Source organism: Micropterus dolomieu, linkage group LG13, assembly GCF_021292245.1.
Source record: "Micropterus dolomieu isolate WLL.071019.BEF.003 ecotype Adirondacks linkage group LG13, ASM2129224v1, whole genome shotgun sequence".
NCBI classification, from domain to species: Eukaryota; Metazoa; Chordata; class Actinopteri; order Centrarchiformes; family Centrarchidae; genus Micropterus; species Micropterus dolomieu.
The window spans coordinates 29,897,102-29,917,268 of NC_060162.1; the positions used below are offsets into that span (position 1 = coordinate 29,897,102).

A 20,167-nucleotide genomic window follows, 5' to 3' on the forward strand; every position below is an offset into this window, starting at 1 on the left:
GTGGGTGAGGGGGGGCTAAAACATGAAAGATTTCTGTGCTGGGCTAAGCCCCCAATGTTTCAAGAGCCTGGAAACGCCCCTGTTCCGGACCTTTGCTTCGGGAATTTTCCTCTAACTGGACCTCTTTGAATTATAATTGAAAACCACTACTTTAGACATCTTGTCACAGTTGTTTTAACATGTTACTTTTGTAAAGATTGTGCATCAGAAATGACGAGTGGAACTGTTATCTGCTTTAGGACTTGAAGGGTAATGTGTATGCGATACTTTTGTGGCAACATCGATTATTTTTAAACATCCAAAATGTAGCGTATTTGGAGAATTTGATTGGTACAGGCTGCAAATAAGTCATGTGACGACAGCACGTGACTAGGTTCAAAGTTGAAAGTCAAAAGCACTGCAGCTCCTCAACATGGCGGTCCTGGTGGGACGCAGAGCTCTGTGGCAAGCCTTCCACGGGCACGCAGCGACCGTCTCCTGCTCGAGACGGCAGGTTTTCTCCGCGCAAGTCTGGTCTTCTTCTCGCCTGAACGGCCAAGCAGCGGTGACACGACAGTACAGCGCAGACTCCAAGGATGACCTGCGCGTGAGATACCTGGACGGAGAAGACGCCGGTAAGTTCCAGTACAGTCTGTAACAACTGTTGCTGGGGCGAGTTCAATCTCAAAACGGTTTCCAACGTTTTCGGATTGAAGGACATGTTTCCTTGCAACATTGTGCAACGTTCCGCAACGGGCTTCAAGGTATGTTTTCTTCTGTTTGGTGGGCGTGGCACAGTTGTTACCCAATCAGCTGCGACAAGTTTGTAAACACAACGGTAAAAAGGCAGGGAAATGCAGTGCGCTTGCGTACACAACAGGGTGTAAAGGCACCACCGTTTCTGCTGCGTTTTGAACTAGCCCCTGGTGTTATTGTTGAAACGGAAGTCACGTTAGCGTTCCAACAAACGGAAAGTGACCGTGAAATGATGGATGGACAGCCGTCCAGATGCAAACAGAACGGGAGCCCCTTCCATCAACAGAGTAGAGGGTACGCTGTGACGTCACGTGTACCACAGCCCCCTGAGCTCAGGCAGCAGGTGGTTCCTGTAGCGGCCGGCAAATAAGTCTGGCATCGAGCCAAATGTTTTTCAAGCCGTTCCATGGCGGGCCAGAACTAAGTCCAATTATTTCAGACAGTTTTCCTAAATCATTTGACTTTTAATCTCCATGCAAGTACTTTTGTTTTATTTGTACAGGTTTGAGATGTCTGTCTCAGATGTGCATAAACCAACATGCCTAACGTGTGCAAAATCACTTGTAAACTGATCAAACCATATTCAAAGCACTGAACTGTGTTCCACTGTCTCTGAGTCAACTGATACTACTTCCTGATTTGAGAGGTAGATGGATCATGTCATGGCTGATGCCTAATCTGCTTAATTGATATTTTAGTATTTTTAAACCTGGGCTATTTTCACATATTTTGGTGTCTAAATGACTAGTAGGTACAAACGGTTTTGGAATCCATGCAGTAGATCAAAGTGGCATCCAAAAAAGTGCTTCTTTTTGCAACTGACAGGCTCAGACTGTTATATCAAGTATCTGATAAGATCATGGGAAGGATCCCTTCGGAGGTCTCCCGCTGACATCCATTGTTTTTAACAGGAAACTGAAGTCTCACTCAAGGATAATTCTCATTTTGAAATCTTGTGAGAGGTGAGTTGTTCCAGGAAGATACTGGTGGAAACGAGTGGCAGAGTTGGAGAGAGGAGTTTGTTTTGTTGGAGTAACGTTAGGAGATAACATCTTGCTAATGCTAGTTCCTTTACGTATAAAACATTCTCCTCTCCTTCGTTTCCACCAGCTTTTCCAACTCGCCTCTCACAAGATTTTGAGCAAGAATTGTCCAAGAGCGAGACTTTAGTTTCCAGGTTAAAAACAAAGGCTGTCTTTGGGAGTCAATCTCACGCAGCTTGAAGCTGTACTTGCGTGAACCATATTTCTGCCCTGCAAAAAAACAACAACAGAATACTATTAGTATATTGTACATTAGGCTTGGCGATCTTCTCTATTTTCATATTGTCTGATCAAACCACCAGAAACATCTGTAAATGCACAGTACAGTGTTTCCCACAGAATTAATGTCTTTTCAGACGATAAGTGACACTCAGCGTGTGTATTCACCATAGTCACTTGGCCCCACATGTGAACAGACAGGGAGACGAGCACTCCTCAAGTAAATGGTAGGAGCTCTATGGATAGTAACCCTTACAACGGCTTCTGTGCGCTACACAGCTGCTGTTGCCTATTTAACTTATTTAAAATTATACATAATGTTACCTGATACATACGTGCAGTCGATATTGACTATGTACAGTAACAGCTGTATTCTAACGTTAACATAGCTCTCCTTATTAGCTAGGCTCCATGCTTGCTTATAACTTATTTGAAGGTGGGTCTCTGACATTGACAGCTTTGTGTTAAGAGCATAGACTAACTTCTCAGTTTACTTGAATTATTTAGTTTTTCTATAAACACATGGCTCCGTTTCCGTCTGAGTGTGAGAGAGAGAGAGAGAGAGTAAGCGGAGGTGTGGAGCGAATCTATGTGCTGCGCGCAGCTCCACAATCAATCTCAATTTTACTCATATTAAATAGTATATAGGATGTGGCGGTCAGCGTTGATATTGTGGTGTGTTGTGTCACCACAAATAAATCAAATAATGGGGAACACTGCAGATTCTGGTGACTTTTTATATCATCTTAGTTCTGATAGTGAGTTAGTTCAAACAGCTTCAATATCGGTGCATGAAGACCCAATCGCTGATCATCCCTTCAATCATAAGCCTATTGTACATCCTATATACATCTACTGTACAGTATGGATTTGGGACACAGCATTTCAGTTTTCATGATGGGGTCTTTTGCTTATGTTTTCCAGTGGTGATAAGCTGCTCTTCAGTAATGTACCTGTTACGTGTGTCCCTGTTAATTTGTATGTTGTAACACTGTTTTTCAGGTATTGTTGTTGTTGGGATAAATCGACCCAAAGCCAAAAATGCAATAAGCAAAAATCTGGTCAAAATGGTATGTATTTCTCTTTAACTTGTATTTAAAGGAAACCTGCTTTATGGGTTGGTTGTAGGCTAGTGTGCACTAGGGTTACATAGGCTATGTTCAGACTACAGGCCAATGTGACCCAAATCTGATTTTTCTTCTTTTTTTTTGCTCGTATGTGACTCAGATCTGATCTTTTTATAACTGTGTGAACAGGACAAGTCTCATGGAATCTGATCTTTTCCAGTTCGGGTTTGGGCCACTTCAGATCGGATCTTTTTGAATGCAACCTGAGTGTAGACACTCAGGTCGGTATTGATGCGACTTTGACGTCACTGTAGAGCAGCTGTTCTGCTATAAACGGAGCCGCGCTGAATGAAAAAGTTCTACAAAAAGCCATAATTAAACACGTGGCTCTCTTCCTCCTCTACCTCGCCATCATCTGCTCACAGATTCTCTTTCTTACACCTGAACTCCACCGGACGGTGAGCTCTCTTCTGAGTTATGTGCATGCTATTTGTCCGAGCGGACACAGTGGGGAGAGAGGGGGAGACAGAGGGAGTGAGTTGTGGGGCAGTTGCGTTGTACAGCGCCAGAAACTGTAAAGAAAAGAACAGAAAGTTGTAAACGCTTGTCATAACTTGGGAGAAATGTGACCCGTGTGAGGACAATGGAAAAAAAAAGTCTCCCGTGAGCTAACCGGAGCTAACATCTGTGGCTCCTTGTTTACTTCTGTAGCCTGCAACAGTGTGCTGTGAGTGACGTTGTAATATTCTTTGGCGCATGTGGATCACTTTCAGGCTGGGGACAGTACACACTGGAGTCTGATATGGGCCACATTTAAACAACAATGTGAACTGTCAAACAATAAAAATCGGAATTGAGCATTAAGGCCTGCAGTCTGAACGTAGCCTTAGAGACATTAGCTTGGTGGTTTCTTATACTTATGTGTCGTATGTTTTTTTGTTTTTTTTTCTTTTCTTCATTTCTCACCCACCTGCCAACCCAATCCACTTACTTGACGCGCAGATCCAAATGACACACTGAGATTTCCAATGTGTACATGGCAGCTCCTCTGAGCCTCAGGAAACTATGGTTACCCATAATACCCATCTATGTGTATGTTTGCAGATACTTAATGAAGCCTAATTTTAGCTTAACTATGATGAATCAACAGTGTATTGAAAGTGGTCAGTAGCTCAAAAAAAATATTTTTGTATACCTTTTAACTGGCATCAAGCACTCAGGTTTAGTTTTTTCTGATCTTGCTTATACTTTCTGATGCCTGACTTTGTCTTAATATATGCTCCAGTTTATTATGTTTGTTCTTTAAAATAAAGTGAGAAATGTTAAGTGCAATTTTATAGAAATAAATGTTTTGTCTTTCAGATGTTTGAGGCTGTGGAGGATATCAAGAAGAATAACAAAGTGCGCAGTGTCATTTTATGTAGTTTGGTTCCTGGGGTTTTCTGTGCAGGTACTGTGACCTTGTTTATTGCCCTATGATTTCAACAATGCACAGTTTATAAAAATCTGTGTTTTCCCTTGCATTATTCAGCTTAATTCAGTTTTATTTATATAGTGCTAATTCACAACAAAAATTATTTGTTTTTGCTTTTCACATAGAGCAGGTCTAGACCGTACTCCTTGTAATATTATTTACAGAGACCTAACAATTCCCACCATGAGCAAGCACTTGGAGACACACCTTTTTAGGAGGTAGAGATACCTTAAACAGAGCCATGACTCCGGGTGGGAAGCCAGTCTGCCTCGACCGGTTTAGAGAGTGAGAGACAGAGAGCAAGAGTGTGACAAAAAGAGAGAGCTAGTGGCAGCGAACACAATTTCCACATGCATACAAAAACAGTAAAAGTAGTGGGACAGACAGAAAATGAGTAATGGTACTGATAATTATAGTAATTCTGATGATGATAATAGGGCTAATATTAATAATTGTAGCAGCAGAAGTCGCAGCAGGAAGCCTGCAACCGCAGATCCAGACTCCACAGCTCCAGAGCCAGAAACACCTGCAGGAAGTGATAGGAGGAGAGAGGAGAGGGACAAGAAAGCACAAGACTACCGGAAAGGGAAGAAGTCGAGTTAGTAACATGCATTAATGGGATGAGGTTGCATACAGAGGGAGAGAAAGTAGAGGAGAGAGGAGCTCAGTGCATCATAGGAAATCCCCCAGCAGTCTAGGCCTATAGCAGCATAACTAAGGGATGTCCAATGAAGGTTAAAATCAAGGGCAACTGGACTTGGTTTAAGATACTGGAAGACTGTGGCTCAGGAGGTAGAGCGGGTTGGCTGTTAATCGGAAGGTCGGCGGTTCGATCCCTGGCTCCCTGGTTGCGTGTCGAAGTGTCCTTGGGCAAGATACTGAACCCCGATTTGCCCCTGGCGGCTATTCCGCCAGTGTATGAATGAGTGTGAATGTTAGTTTCTGTTTGAGCACTTAGGCTCAGTGTATGAATGTGTGTGACTGGTGAATGCAGATGTAGTGTAAAAGCGCTTTGAGTGGTCGAAAAGACTAGAAAGGCGCTATACAAGTACGGAGCATTTACATTTACATTTACGTTTCGTCCCTCATCCAAAGGACTTCTTCAGTTCTGACTGACTGGCAGGGAAACTCAGCTATTTAACCTCAGTGGGGTTTGTTAGTGTTCCTGGTTGCTGTGACGACAGTCGTTACAGTCGTTAGGACTACCGGTGGCCAAGACTGAACGACCATCGTTGGTATCTTCACCTGAGGCCAATAGGTTACGTTTGTCGAGTTTCCTGGGAAGTGATGAAAGGACCGCATTGTAAGTGGTGGCGTAGACCCCCTCCTCTGTTCAATGACGGCTTCTCAACCCTGGTGTAGATGGCATCCTTGAGACCTCTTTCAAACCATCCATCTTCTCTGTCTAAAATGTGCACCTCAACAAACGTAAGTAGTCGGTACTTCGGTAGTAAGGTACTATGAGCTCTTTAAGATAAGATGGTGCCTGACCATTAAGAGCTTTGTATGTGAGAAGGATTTTAAATTCCATTGTGGATTTTACAGGGAGCCAGTGCAGAGAAGCTAAGACAGGAGAAATATTAAAGCTGAAAGCAGTGTTGGGCGGGCCCTCGCGCCATAACGCCATGTTAGTTTTGTGGTGCACATTGGCCGGAGGTAGCGAGATGCGGCTCCGGATTATCGAACGTTTTGGACTGGTTACGAAGAAGTTAAACGTCACTTCCTCTGTAACCATATGTAGCACTGGAGAACACCTGCTAATCATATGTGTACCGGTACATGAAGTATGGACCGTGCTGTGAAAATGTGTAAATAAAATTATTTTTGTCAGTAAGGTCATTAGGGCTGCAACTAATGATTATTTTCGTAGTCAACTAATCTGTTAATTATTAAATCGATTAGTCACAATTATTTTTTTCCACCCCCGAACTAAACATTTTGACAAATTAAATATATTTCAAGTGAATTACAGATCTCCAACACGCAGCCTAACTAGCTAACGTTACCATTAAGCAAACGAGGTTTACTATTCAGAATGAACACTAGTATCAACACCAGGGGGAAACCAGGGAAGAAGACAAGACAGCGTAGGCTACTCCTATAATCCACTGATTTACTATTGCATTTAACGTATTTGCTAATGCAACTAAAAGAGTGTTCTCTTAGCCAGCATCATCCAAAACCAAGAATGCAAATAACTGCTGAGGTTGCTCCAAGATAACAGCCAGACCTTATCACCCAAAACAATAAGCTCACAATCTGATTTATTGCCAAGTAGGTATGAACTATAAAATGTTTAACTTTTTAACGAAGATTTTTGCTTTAGAACTATATAAAATAAAAGCACATTAAAAGCAAGTGCTATAACCACAACTGTACACTAACAATGTAATGTCTATTGAGAATTATAAAGCGACAGCCCCCTTTCATAATACTCATAATGTAGTTTATTTGTGAGTAAGTGCATACAAGTTTTATAATCAGAGAATGTTCTGTAGGCTACATTATGAGCCAGATGTTTCTTGAATTACTTTAAAATGTTAAACCATTACTCAGATCAGAATCAGAAGGAGCTTTATTGTCAAGTAGTGTTTTACACATATGAGGAATTTGCTTTGGTGATAAGGTACTACACGTAGACAAACATACAGTTGTTCCGTGTGTGGCTGCGTTCTGATCCACAGTGTATATAAACAGTACTCTGTGCTCCCTGCTCAGCGAACATCGGTTAAGGGAACTTCCCTCGACAAAATTCTTCCATTGGAACACCCTGCAACATCATCAAAGCAGACTTCCGTTCCGCAGTGTGTTACCCAGGCAATGTAAACACCCTGGATACCCGCTGCTTCTGTATTGAAATTAAATATTGACTATGTATTAAAACAAAAGCTGATAACACTACAAAACTTAGAAGTTATAGAAATCTATTTCTATTCCATTGAAATGTATGTAACTTGTGAATGAATGTCATTGGATTCATTTACAAGATATGCAGCATCGTTCTTAAAACGTTTTATTTGAACATTGTTATTTTTAGGTAACCTAACCTGTGAATTTATCCCATAAATAATGATTACGTTAGTTACAATGACAGTAATTACAGATATATAAACTCTTTTGTCTACTCCATTGTTAGTTTTTGCCGCTCGTATGAGGCACAATGGCTGATGGGTAATCTGCCTTTGTCAGTTCGAATTGATGAACTGTTGTTCCCTTCTTCCCTACACAGTTCACAGTGGCCTTTGAACTGAGCATGTTGCCGAGCTCTGCTGTGAGAGGAGGGGAGGGGCTGCAGCATGATGGCTCTCTTGTTCTATTGGCTACTTCCACACTATATTCAGTGTTGATAGGCTTTTACTTGTGACTTGTAACAAATCAGCTAGTACTGTTGGTGGGACATTGCTCGAGGCCACCGAGTGGTGAGTACAGAGAGAGGCGGCTGCATCAGAGCCAAAGGAGCGCATTTTCTTTCTATATATATATATATATATATATATATATATATATAATCTGTTTCTTTTAAAATGACCGATGCAGATTATTGGAAAAATGCTGAATATCTGCCACGATAATTGGCCAGGCCGATTATTGGTCAACCCCTAATACGGAGGCTGTCCTGCTGATGACCCGTGGAAAGAAACTTCTGGTAGTCCACTATGGTAACTTAATAACCTATTTAACAGGATAATTTACAGCACTGCATGCACTACAACAATACATTCATGGTGAATTGCCCCCTATTAAATATTATAGTATTTTATTATCTTACAGTTGTCGTACATTCATTGTGAGTTTTCTCTATAAGTAACTCGCATTTAAATATCTCTATGAATATTTGCACGATCAAATTCACTGATATTGATAACATTTTTTTATATTTTCTATTTGAATTGTTTTTACTTCCACCACATGATTACACACTCTTTCTGATGCCAAAATGTGCTGAAATTGCGAAACACAGAATTCAGAAAAATTCAAACAGAAAACATGGAATTTTGAGAAGAAATTAAACGGAATCTGGCAAAAATTCAGACGGATTTCACAGGACCCCTCTTTGGAGGGCTTTTTGACTGGTGGAATCTGCTATTTGGAATGTCTTTCCATTTCAATCCCTGGTCTTTAGACATTTTGCCAATTAAATTTTCATGCATCATGTTATGTATAATATTTCATATTGAGATCTTGACTCTGTAATGTGTATTTATATTCAGAAACCTGTATATTAACGTTTTGTCAGATACCACACTGTGCTCTATTTTTCAGGAAGCCACAGGTGATGCAGATGCTTTGTCTCTGTGTGCAGGTGCAGACCTGAAAGAGAGGGCCAAGATGCACCAGAGTGAAGTGGGACCGTTTGTGGCCAAAGCGAGAGCACTCATCACAGAACTGGGTATGTGATGAGTGCTATAAGAATGATGGAATCCAGTGACTGTTTATGAATTCATTGTAGATTAATTTACTTTGATGCATTCTAGACAGTAGATGGCAATGCATGTTTACGCTCACACTTCTTGTGTTGCGCTATAGAAGAAGAATAAGAAAGAAATACATTAGTCAACAATGTACTTGAGTGGTTGTACTTGTCTGTTGTAGTTGGTTTAATTTATTTGATTTATTTTTGTGAAGAAGGAAAAAAAATCATCATTTTGTGTCTCTTCATTGGCACCATGTTGGGTTTTTTGGTTTTGTTTCAGGAAACCTGCCAATACCAACAATTGCCGCAATTGATGGAGCTGCCTTAGGAGGAGGCCTGGAAATGGCCCTTGCTTGTGACATCAGAATTGCATGTAAGGCTCAGTGGACATTATTTTGAGGTTAAAGACAAGTCTACTTCTGGTCTATGTACAAAACACTGTTAATGTTTATTAGCCGAGCAAACAGAGAATAGAAACAGCTGATGCTAACAGATGAGGCCATTTAAAATGAATGAGATGTGTAGGTTGTCTGTGTACCACCTATAAGTTAATATCTACTGATATCAAACATCTTCATCACAACTAAACACACAAACAATACTAACATATAAAATCATGTGAGAACCGTAAAGCTTGTTGAGGTCCTCCCTCCTTCAGACAGCTGAGCACAACTCCAGCACAGTAAAGTAATCAGAGGGTCGGATCATTTCATCATCAGAAAAATAAGGAAATATCTCCTATAAATTCATAATGGTTCACTTGCAGTAATTTATTGCTCATATGGCAGCTTAACAACTTGTATTTCTAACCCTAACCCGAAAACTCACCGTTTGTACAACTTTTAATAACCAGTGGGATTAGACCAGACAGCGAAAATCTCAAGTCCGTCAAACTATTTCTCTAGGAGGAGTTTGTTAAAGTACGGAGTGTGTAAATCATCCAAAAATTACCATAAAATTCAAAATGGCTGACTTCCTGTTGGGTTCAGGGAATCGCTCCAAGAGGCTTTTTGGTTCGTCTGGACATGATATATGTGCCACAGAAATTTCATACGTGTAGGTGAAACGTGCGGCGGGGGCTGCTTCGGGCGCTATGACTGTGGGTGAATGTTGTCTTGTACAGGTGTTCAGGGTGGGACTCTTAATAAACGTGTTTGTCATAGAACATAGCGCCACCTGCTGGCAACAGGAAATTACCTTCAACGAAGCAGCCCCTGTGGCACGTTTCACCTACGTGTACGAAATTTCTTTGGTACGTGTATCATGTCCAGAGTACAAAAAAGCCTCTTGGAGTTATTGCCTAAACCCAACAGGAAGTCGGCCATTTTGGATTTAATGGTTATTTTTGGATTTTTTACACACTCCATACTTGAACGAACTCCTCCTAGGGATTTAGTCCGACCAATTTCAGATTTGTGCTGTGCACTCTAAACCCACTGAAGATTAAAAGTTGTACAAACAGTGAGTTTTCTTGGAACGGCGTGCCCGTGGCGTGGCGTCGACAATTGATGATTTGCCATAAAACAAGAATCTGTCATAACTTCAGTCTACATACTCACATCTGCACCAAACTTTACTTGTTTGATAAGAGTCATGCCCTGAACACATCTACAAGCCAAAATTCACCCATAGTCACAGCGCCACCTGCTGGCTACAGGAAGTGTCTATGTTTATGTTGTGTGAACCACTTCTTGCAGGTTGGCTAGATCTACTTTAAAACTATCCCAGAAAACTCTTAACACATCGATGATGTCATGTTGTAATGCGTGTGAGTTTTCCTTCAAGGATGTATCCTTGGCAGTGTGGCGAAGTTCCATGCTTTGCTGTGAAACAGGAAGTCGTCGTGACTTAAGTATACATGCTCAAATCTGTACCAGACTTTGTGTGCTTGATAACTGTCCTGCCCCGAACACATCTACACGCCAATATCCACTTGTAGTCGTAGCGACAAGTGCTCTGCAGCACCACAAAAGGGACACAGGAAGTGATGATTAACGCCTTCTTGTAGCGTCTCAAGCGCATAGCACAGCGGCACGGGCAGAACTCCAGAATCTGCAACGCGGCCGCCTCATACCTACACATGCAAGGGCACGCCCAACACTGCTTGCAGCTTTAATTAAGTGTGTAACTAGATGAATATTTTTCTGTGTTGTGACAGCCTTCTTTGTGGCTACAAATGGCATTATTGATGCAGAAAGAGAGCTACACAATTGTTTATGATTGTCTAGTTACAGTTACCCAGATTCTAAATGATTTTGGCCTATGTACAAAGGGAGCTTAATATTTTAGAATACTTCTATAGCTGTTTTCATGTTTCAGTCAGTACCGAATGTATACCTATTGATGTTTTATTTAATTAACAAATATTTAGTATTTATTGTATGTTATAATATATCTATACTAATAATAGTGGTGGTAGTAGTAGTATTTATGTGCAAGTAGTAATTCTGCTCCTTATACTGATTTCTCTAGCCAATACTGCAAAAATGGGACTAGTTGAGACCAAACTTGCAATTATTCCTGGAGCAGGTAAGGTTGGATTTAATTTTTTTAAATATATGATTTCCACTTATATTTTATGTTTTGTATGTACACATCAACACTTCAAAGGGACTAAGGGTTAAAAGTATATTTTTACAGAGGAAATTACTAGGCTGTACACATGGCTCTGTTTGGTGAAATACACGTGATCTTGAGAGCTGCTGTCCAGTGCCATGAGATGCTACTGAGCTTCACAATCCCTATCAAACGAGGATCTAGTGACAGAATGCAATATAATATTCATAACCAGCGTTTCCCACAGGATTTTGTGAGACTATGGTGGGTGGACTTCGACCCTCTAGTGGGGTTCCGGAGGCATGGCCACCTGGAAGAAAAATTTGTACATTAAAAGCTAAGTGCATTAATTTGGTGCACTTTAAAAGCAAAATAAAGACGCTAGATCAATGAAGAACGTTACACTCCTGTTAAAAATGTTTTGCCCTAGTAAACAATTTGATCATAAACGGTGTATAGATGTAAATGGTGATGAAACAGCAAAAAAGTCAACTGATTTATTTGTTTCTCCAGTAACCCTAATTCAAAGAATTATTTGTAAGTAATGCCTCTAACATTTTATTTTACTTTTAATGGACGCATGTAACATGTTTAATACTAATCCTATTAATTCCTAATCTAGTTAATCTTATTTCCATACTGAAAACCGGAGTTTGTCACATGTGTATCCTCGCTCAACATTCACCAACGACGCAATTTGATAAATTATATTGTATGTTGTGCTCATATTGCGTACAATTAACACTTAATAGCTTCTCTTGAGGTAGGACATACTTCATGTGTATCACTTGTTCCAAAATGAGAAAATGACAGTCGTTAACCCTGCCTGTCAGCTCGCTCTGCTCCTTTTTAACTGCTTTATCATAAAGGCTCTAATACGTATGCACTCCAAATTTAGAGCCTAGTTTGATGGCGTTCTCACAGACCAGTGACAGTGGAAACATTCAACACTGTTCAAACGCTTTTTACCATAATTACCTCAAAAGAAAAGTGGTTGTCTCAAGTCGGATGTGTGAGTGCGTGAGTTTACAGCAGTTGAGAAAAACACGTTAGAAATCTTTAATGATAATACATTTTCAGTTAATTTTGAAACTATGGCGGAACAAATTAGACTGTGCCAGGCCGCCATAGTCTTGTTAATTAATGGGAAACACTGCATAAATATGTTTTCATTGGTGTATAAAGCCCTTACGTAATAAACCGTTTTTATTACCTTAGAATGAGACATTTCTGTCTACATACACTGCGGGTCCCCCTTCCACGGACATCGCCATGTTGCGCCGTCATATTTCTACAGTAGCTGAAAACGGCGCTACTGAGCATGTTTCGTCACTTTAAGGATCAGCTTGAAAACTTCAGTAATTTATTCATTATTATTATTGGCTAATCCATAAGTTTTTATCACAAGGGGAGAAGCAGGGTGTTCAGGGTCTGTGGTCGAGGCCATGTTCCATCCAGGTTTCCCAACTCTCCTGTGCAGGTGGTACACAGCGTCTCCCCAGGGTGATTGGTGTCTCTCTTGCTAAGGAGCTCATCTTTGCTGCCCGGGTGGTGGATGGAACAGAGGCATGTCGTCTGGCTCTCGTCAGTCATTCTGTGGAACAGAATAAGAGTGGAGATGCTGCCTACTTGCGTGCTATGGAGCTCGCCCGTGAGATCAACCCTCAGGTAACAAGACCATTTCACTGATGTGTATCAAGGAAATTATACATAAAGGGAAAAACAAAAAAGTGATTTAGTGTTGACTTAATAAACAGCTTTTGTTCATTTTATATAATAATTGTAATATTTTACTCATTCATTTATATCACACCTTGTAAGTTTAAAAAGGTCTTGGATGTTGGCTCCACAGGGTCCAATTGCAATAAGGATGGCAAAACTGGCAATCAACCAGGGGATAGAGGCAAGTCTTTTACCATTGCTGGCTGTTTTGCTGTATTGCTATTTTCATAACAGTGTTTCAGTTTGCAAAACTCTTATCATCTTTTGGAGTGTCTTCTCCACCCCTGGCACTGCTTGGAGGTGATGTCATCACAATCATGGCCTGGTGGAGAGTGGCAGGCTTATATGGACACCTGTCTTTCACCTTCCACCTCCATGCTGAAAAGAACTATGATTGGTTGTTGGAATAGGGAGTAATGTGAAAGAAAAACAGGTGTGAATTCCAGATGATCAGCAGACCAGTCATTCAATTCAATAAAATTATATATATATATACAGAGGCAAGGAAAAACTTCCTTTAAGAGGCAGAAACCTCGAGCAGAACCATGGCTCAGGGTGGGCGGCCATCTGCCTCGACCGGCTGGGGGTGAAAGAGAGAGAGGGGAGGGAGGCAGCCTACACAATATCCACACAGACGTACAGACAGCAAAGGTGATGTTGCTATAGACTAAATGAATAATGGTACAGATATTTACAGTAGTGTTAATGATGATAATCGTAATGTTAATGATTATAATAACAATAATAACAATAGGACTAGTAACAATAATTGTAGCAGAGTGTGTCGAGCAGGAACACGGGGGCAGCAGGTGACTCGCAACCACAGATCCAGACTCCAAAGCTCCAGAGCCAGAAACACCTGCAGGAAGTGATAGGAGGAGAGAGAAGAGGGACGAGAAAGCACAAGACTACTGGAAAGGGAAGAAGTCGAGTTAATAACATGCATTAATGGGATGAGGTTGCATACAGAGGGAGAGAAAGTAGAGGAGAGAGGAGCTCAGTGCATCATGGGAATTCCCCCGGCAGTCTAGGCCTATAGCAGCATAACAAAGGGATGGTTCAGGACTCCCCTGAGCCAGCCCTAACTATAAGCTTTATCAAAGAGGAAAGTCTTAAGCCTACTCTTAAAAGTGGAGACGGTGTCTCTGCCTCCTGAACCCAAACTGGAACCTGGTTCCACAGGAGAGGAGCTTGATAGCTGAACATTCTGGCTTCCATTCTACTTTTAGAGACTCTAGGAACCACAAGCAAGCCTGCATTTTGGGAGCGCAGTGCTCTGGTGGGGTAGTTCTTTAAGATAATATGGTTTCTGGATCAGCTGAAGAGTCTTAATGGACTTTTTTGAGCAGCCTGATAATAAAGAATTGCAGTAATTCAGCCTAGAAGTAACAAACACATGGACTAGTTTTTCTGCATCCATTTTAGACAGGATGTTCCTGATTTTCGCAATATTAATTGGGTGAAAAAAGGCGATCCTTGAAATTTGCTTAATGTGAGAGTTAAAGGACATGTCCTGATCAAAGATAACTCCAAGATTCCTCATGGTGGTGCTGGAGGCCAGGGCGATGCCATACAGGGAAACTATATCTTTAGATAATGCATCACGGAGGTGCTTAGGCCCCAGAACAATAACTTCAGTTTTATCTGAGTTTAACATTAGAAAATTACAGGTCATCCAGGTTTTAACATTCTGAAACATCCTGAAACATTTGAAGTTCAGCTAACTGAAGAGTTTCATCTGGCTTGATCGATAGATATAACGGAGTATCATCTGCATAACAATGAAAGTTTATGGAGTGTTTCTTGATAATATTGCCTAAAGGAAGCATAAGTGAAGAGGATTGGTCCGAGTACAGATCTTTGTGGAACTCCATGACTAACTTTGGCGCACATGGAGGATTCATCAACCAACCGGTTGAGGCAGATGGCCGCCCATCCTGAGCCATGGTTCTGCTCGAGGTTACTGCCTCTTAAAGGAAGTTGCCTCTGTCGCCTACTGCTTGCTATTGGTGGGAACTGTTGGGTTTCTGCAAGTAACATCACAGAGTACGGTCTAGACCTGCTCTTTTATGAAAAGCGCTCAGAGATAACTGTTGTTGTGATTTGGCGCTATATAAATAGAATTGAATTGATAGCCTTGCCGCTTTGGCCTTTTTTTGATGGCACAAAGGTCAAATGTCAAGTGGCCCTGCCCTTGAAATGATGAGATTCCAGGCCTGATTAGTCATGTATGAGGAGAAAATATTAATCTAGATATTTTCAGCTGCTGTGTGAACATTCACAAAGATATGCAACATTCTCTTTCAGGTGGATTTATTAACAGGTCTGGCAATTGAAGAGGCATGTTATGCCCAGGTGAGTAATTCAATTACAATTTGAACTGCTGTATGAAATCTACATTTGGTTGTCAGCCTAGCCAAGACTTGTGCCACATTTGTGAAATGTCTGACTGAATGGGAAGAACATTGGCCGGCTGATATGAACTAATTGCATTTATATCGGCATTTAGAATCAAAATCAGAAACAGAAAGAGCTATATTGCCAAGTAGTTTTTACATGTACGAGGAATTTGCTTTGGTGATAAGGTGCTCCACGTAGACAAATATACAGTTAACTTACATAAATGTAGAGAGAGATAAAAACTGGAATAAACAGATGCAAGTTATATCAGAATGAAAAAAGAATAGAGAACTGTTTGCAGAGAAAGAACAACGTGGCAGATATTTACATGTGCATTAGTCCGGGTTTGAATTATGCAGACGTATTACAACGAAAGAGAATACAGTGTACATAAATATATAAATTGACAAAATATAAAAATATAGAATAAAAATGATTAACAATTAACAACAAATATGTACAATATGGCTGGTTTGTGCATGATATGAAATTAAATGAAATAATATTTACACATGCAGAGGCCGATCATTGACTTATGTCATGGTTGTTGCATAGTTTGCCCACCAGAGGGCGCTCTGCAGCTCCTCTCTTCAAATAACTGCCACACCACAAAAACAACAAAAGAAAACAATCAGCTGACTGCAGTTTACCACAGCAGAGAAGCCTCTGACTGCAGTGTGCAGATCCGGGCAATTCTCAGCGTGGGTGGCGTTAGTTTGACCCCGCCCACATTGAGCAATGCCCTTCTGAGAACCCCCATGGAGGCCATAGACTGTATTAAAAAAAAATGGTCTTTGCCTCTTTTGTGGAGCACGAGTGAAGCCATGTGTGATGACTTATCAAATCTTGTATTTGTCTGTGTTTAATTGTTTAAACTGTGTTTATGTTGTTTTAGTAAAGATGATGTAGAAGTCACCCGCGTTCATTATTGATCTCTTTACAGGAAATGCTATAACTTAATGTACACAGATCTTTCAGCCCGTCAATATGGTATAGTCTGTCTCATGAGAAAAGTTAACAGTATTATTAGTATGATTGGCTAGTAACTGTATATATGCTCAATGAAATGAAGTATTTATAATATTTACAAAATGAATAGCCCTGGGCTCATTAATGCGTAATGCCGACAATTATTTTATCGCATGTTAATGCAGTTTTTAAAAAGAATTATTATTTTGAAAGTCCGTTGCTCACTGGCTCTGAATACACATAAAGTCAAACCCTGGGTCACAGGAGGGGTGGGATGTTTATCAGCCTGCAAATCACCCACCCAAACGAGCAGTGGAGGGAGGCTTCGGCAGAATACTTGGATTCAGGCAGTGGGAGAAATGAGACAGCTCTCCGTGAGTAAACGGCAGCTCTATTGAGAGTAACCATGGCAATGGCTTCTAATATTGGAATATAACTAATTACTTTGAAATGACAGTAACTAGTCATATGTATATTTTGGAAGTAACTTGCCCAACACTGATCCTGTGTATGTGCCAGCCCAGCGACACATGGACGCGCACACACAAAATAATAAGCAATTGTATTTGCAGCTCACCTTGCCTTCCTCTTCCAACGTACCTGTGTTGAAAGCAAAAACAGAACAAAATCATACTCTTGATCTGCTCCCATACAGTGTTTAGATTTGTTTTTGTTGCAACAAGAGACTTGCTCAGTACGGTAGGCTATACAGAGCATGTGTTATTTTTAAAAAGACACTGATGTGTTCCTTAGGTCAAAGTCTGCTACCATACATTTCTATAGGTAACTTTAGCTAATATTTGCTAAAAAACGTCAAATTTAAACGCTGTTGCAGTTTTGAGTGTTAGTCATTGCAGGTTTCATCACATACATATACGTTAACGTCACAGATACAACCATAACATCCAGCAATCAGCAAACTATATGTATGGCCAAAATCGTTGATTTAAAAGTTTAAGTTTTTCAGTTGATTGTTGCTTATGAACTTACGCGTGACTCCGACTCTTTCTCCTGCTGCTGCTTCTTCTCTTGATTAATAGCTTTATTCAAGCGCTTGATTAACGTTGCTATCGGACTATTCAGTTCACAGAACGACTGATGTCTGTAGCGGTGTTGTGTTATTCTCTCGCTACTTTGCGGCGGACTGTTAACTGTTTGTGCAGCAAATACACTGACTAGACACTGACTGACAACATTTATACTTAAATGTTTTGATTACAGTTTTGCACTAGGGACAATTCAGTAGTCGCTGACTCTCTGTCTCTGTGCATGCTGAATCGGCCTAACGTTGGGGGGGGGGGGGGGGCACATGTTGTTGTTGAGTTACATTTGGGGCTGTCAAAACAATAGAATAATGATGTCAGAATGGGTCTTTCGTCTGTCTACCATCTGAATTTATGCTTTCTTATAGATAGACATATTTTTAAGCAGGCTATTTTTATTCAGCATGATGATCTGAATTTATCTTATTGACAAATATTTTAGTATTTTATTCATTCGCATGATTGCTGTTACAATTCAGTTCAAAAACACTAAAGGACGAGAAAGATCGAACCAGATGCGAGCTTTTTGTTTTTTCAACGCAGAAGCTTGCGGATGACAGGTGGGAGGGCAAGAGAGGAGAGGCTCCAGGCTGCAGCTATACAGTCTTTCCACTGAGAGACTTTGCTTCATAGGCTTGTTCCACGCTTTATTCACAGATTATGAGAACAGAAGCGGGAAATTAAATTTCCCGTTTTGAGCCGAAAAGCAAATAAACGTCAGTTTTCATATTTGGTTCATACAGAAAAACGAAATAGTTATTCCTTATTTGGTTTTTGTTTTGCCAGATTAAATGGAATAATTGATGATAAAATGATCGGATAATACACGGACCCTCAAAATATTTCATGGACTGGAATAATTGTAAGCAAAAATACACCCTTATTTCAAAAGGCTGCAGATTAATCTGGCAAGGTGAGAATAGGAGCAAGTATGAGCTAACCCGAGCTAACCCCTGGGCTCTTTGTTTACTTCCGTACTACAGTGTGCCGCGTGTGACATCGTATTATTCTTCTGCGCATGTGTTCTCTTTAATGGGGGTGGGGTTGAACGTTTGGCGCCCACGTTGAGCACCACCGCGATCTGCACACTGCAGTCCGGGGTACTTGCCTGAGCACGCAGAAACAATGAAGGAAAGTGGCTGTGTTTCCGTGAGTTGGTCACTTGTCACGTCAATTAAATGCCTTGCCTTCATTACTACTTCTCTCCATGACCATACTTGCTAACCCTCCTGTTTTTCATTGCTCTTGTCCCGGCTTCCTGCAGGTTCACACCAGTTTGTTTAATGTTAAGGTAGTTGAGGGGTGGAGACTAGGGTGCTGACAGAAGTGATGTATTTCTGAAACAGTGTGGTGTTCCAAACTAACGGTCCTCATTTCTGATTTCTGGTCCCGTATCTGATGCCCTGAGACCGTGTTGGTGCAGCAGGATCAGGTTGTGAAGACATTTGGCTACACTGTGCTGAAGCTGAGATGCCCGAGAGCAGTGTCTGTTGTGTTAATGCTAATATGTTTTAATAAATAGCTACACACAGTATATCATGCTTAAAAACTCCTTCTGCTTTCTGCCTTAATGTAAATATTCAAGCTAACAGTGTATGAACACCCTGTATATAACTAGTCAAAAAAACAAACAAACTACACTTATTTCATTTGAATTTGACTGATGTAATGTTTCAACCACAGATGATCTTCCTCAGGTAAACCTAAAGAAGAGAACACACCTATATTTAATAGGCAATAAATTATGAAACATCACAGAATTATCTCCTAATTTGATTTGGTTGCCAAATCATAATTTAATCAGGGACAACAAGAAAATTTATGTTTTTAAGCAATCTTACAATACTTATTAGAGTACTAAGACACTATAATATTAATGTACAATTTTGTAATCTCACTTGATGGATACCCAGCATGGACTGTATTTAAAATTAAAGCTGCAAGCAGCGTTGGGCGGGCCCTCGCACTTGTAAGCGCGTCCGCGTGTGAGCTGGCCGAGTTGCACATTCTGGAGCTCTGCCGGTGCGGCTGTGAATTTCCTACGCGGTTCCGACGCCGCATGAAGGTGTTATATGTCACTTCCTGTGTCCCCTATGTGGAGATACATAGCACTTGCCGCTATGAATATAAATCGGTATTGACGTGTAGATGTCTGCGGGGTGGGAGAGTTATCAAGCACGTAAAGTTTGTTTCAGATGTGAGCATGTACACTGAACAATAATGTACATAAACAATAAAATAAATTCCTTTTATATTTCCCTGCCTTGTTGTTTATGTGTACATACAGAGGAAGAATGTGAGAACAGCACACATTTCATCGTTACTGTGTGTTAGAGCATGGGAGAACAGTGGATACTTTTAATACAGTCCACTCCCCTAATACTGTGTAACTATAACAAGTAGAGAACAGAAGAAAAAGATGTTCTTTCTTTACAACTGTCTGCATAGCTTTTTCATATTGTGTAATGAATGAAAATAAATAGGCCTACTAGGCTCCTCTCTACTTTGACATTTAAGATTAGCTT

General features: G+C 40.7%; 1 protein-coding gene across 2 annotated transcripts in view; it reads left to right on the plus strand.

Annotated features, from left to right (window-relative positions):
- The first annotated feature begins 370 nt into the window (after positions 1-370).
- auh (AU RNA binding protein/enoyl-CoA hydratase) overlaps positions 371-20,167 on the plus strand; it is a 23,743-nt gene continuing 3,946 nt past the window's right edge. The window contains exons 1-10 of one of the 2 annotated variants that reach the window (XM_046066703.1): positions 371-614; positions 3,000-3,067; positions 4,427-4,514; positions 8,842-8,928; positions 9,233-9,325; positions 11,425-11,481; positions 12,989-13,176; positions 13,361-13,411; positions 15,538-15,585; positions 19,029-19,176. In XM_046066703.1, the coding sequence (XP_045922659.1) occupies positions 413-614; positions 3,000-3,067; positions 4,427-4,514; positions 8,842-8,928; positions 9,233-9,325; positions 11,425-11,481; positions 12,989-13,176; positions 13,361-13,411; positions 15,538-15,585; positions 19,029-19,049 (903 nt within the window). In that variant the 5' untranslated portion in view covers positions 371-412 and the 3' untranslated portion in view covers positions 19,050-19,176. Of the gene's footprint in view, positions 615-2,999; positions 3,068-4,426; positions 4,515-8,841; positions 8,929-9,232; positions 9,326-11,424; positions 11,482-12,988; positions 13,177-13,360; positions 13,412-15,537; positions 15,586-19,028; positions 19,177-20,167 lie in introns of those variants that run through there. The other variant, XM_046066702.1, reaches the window with a different exon arrangement.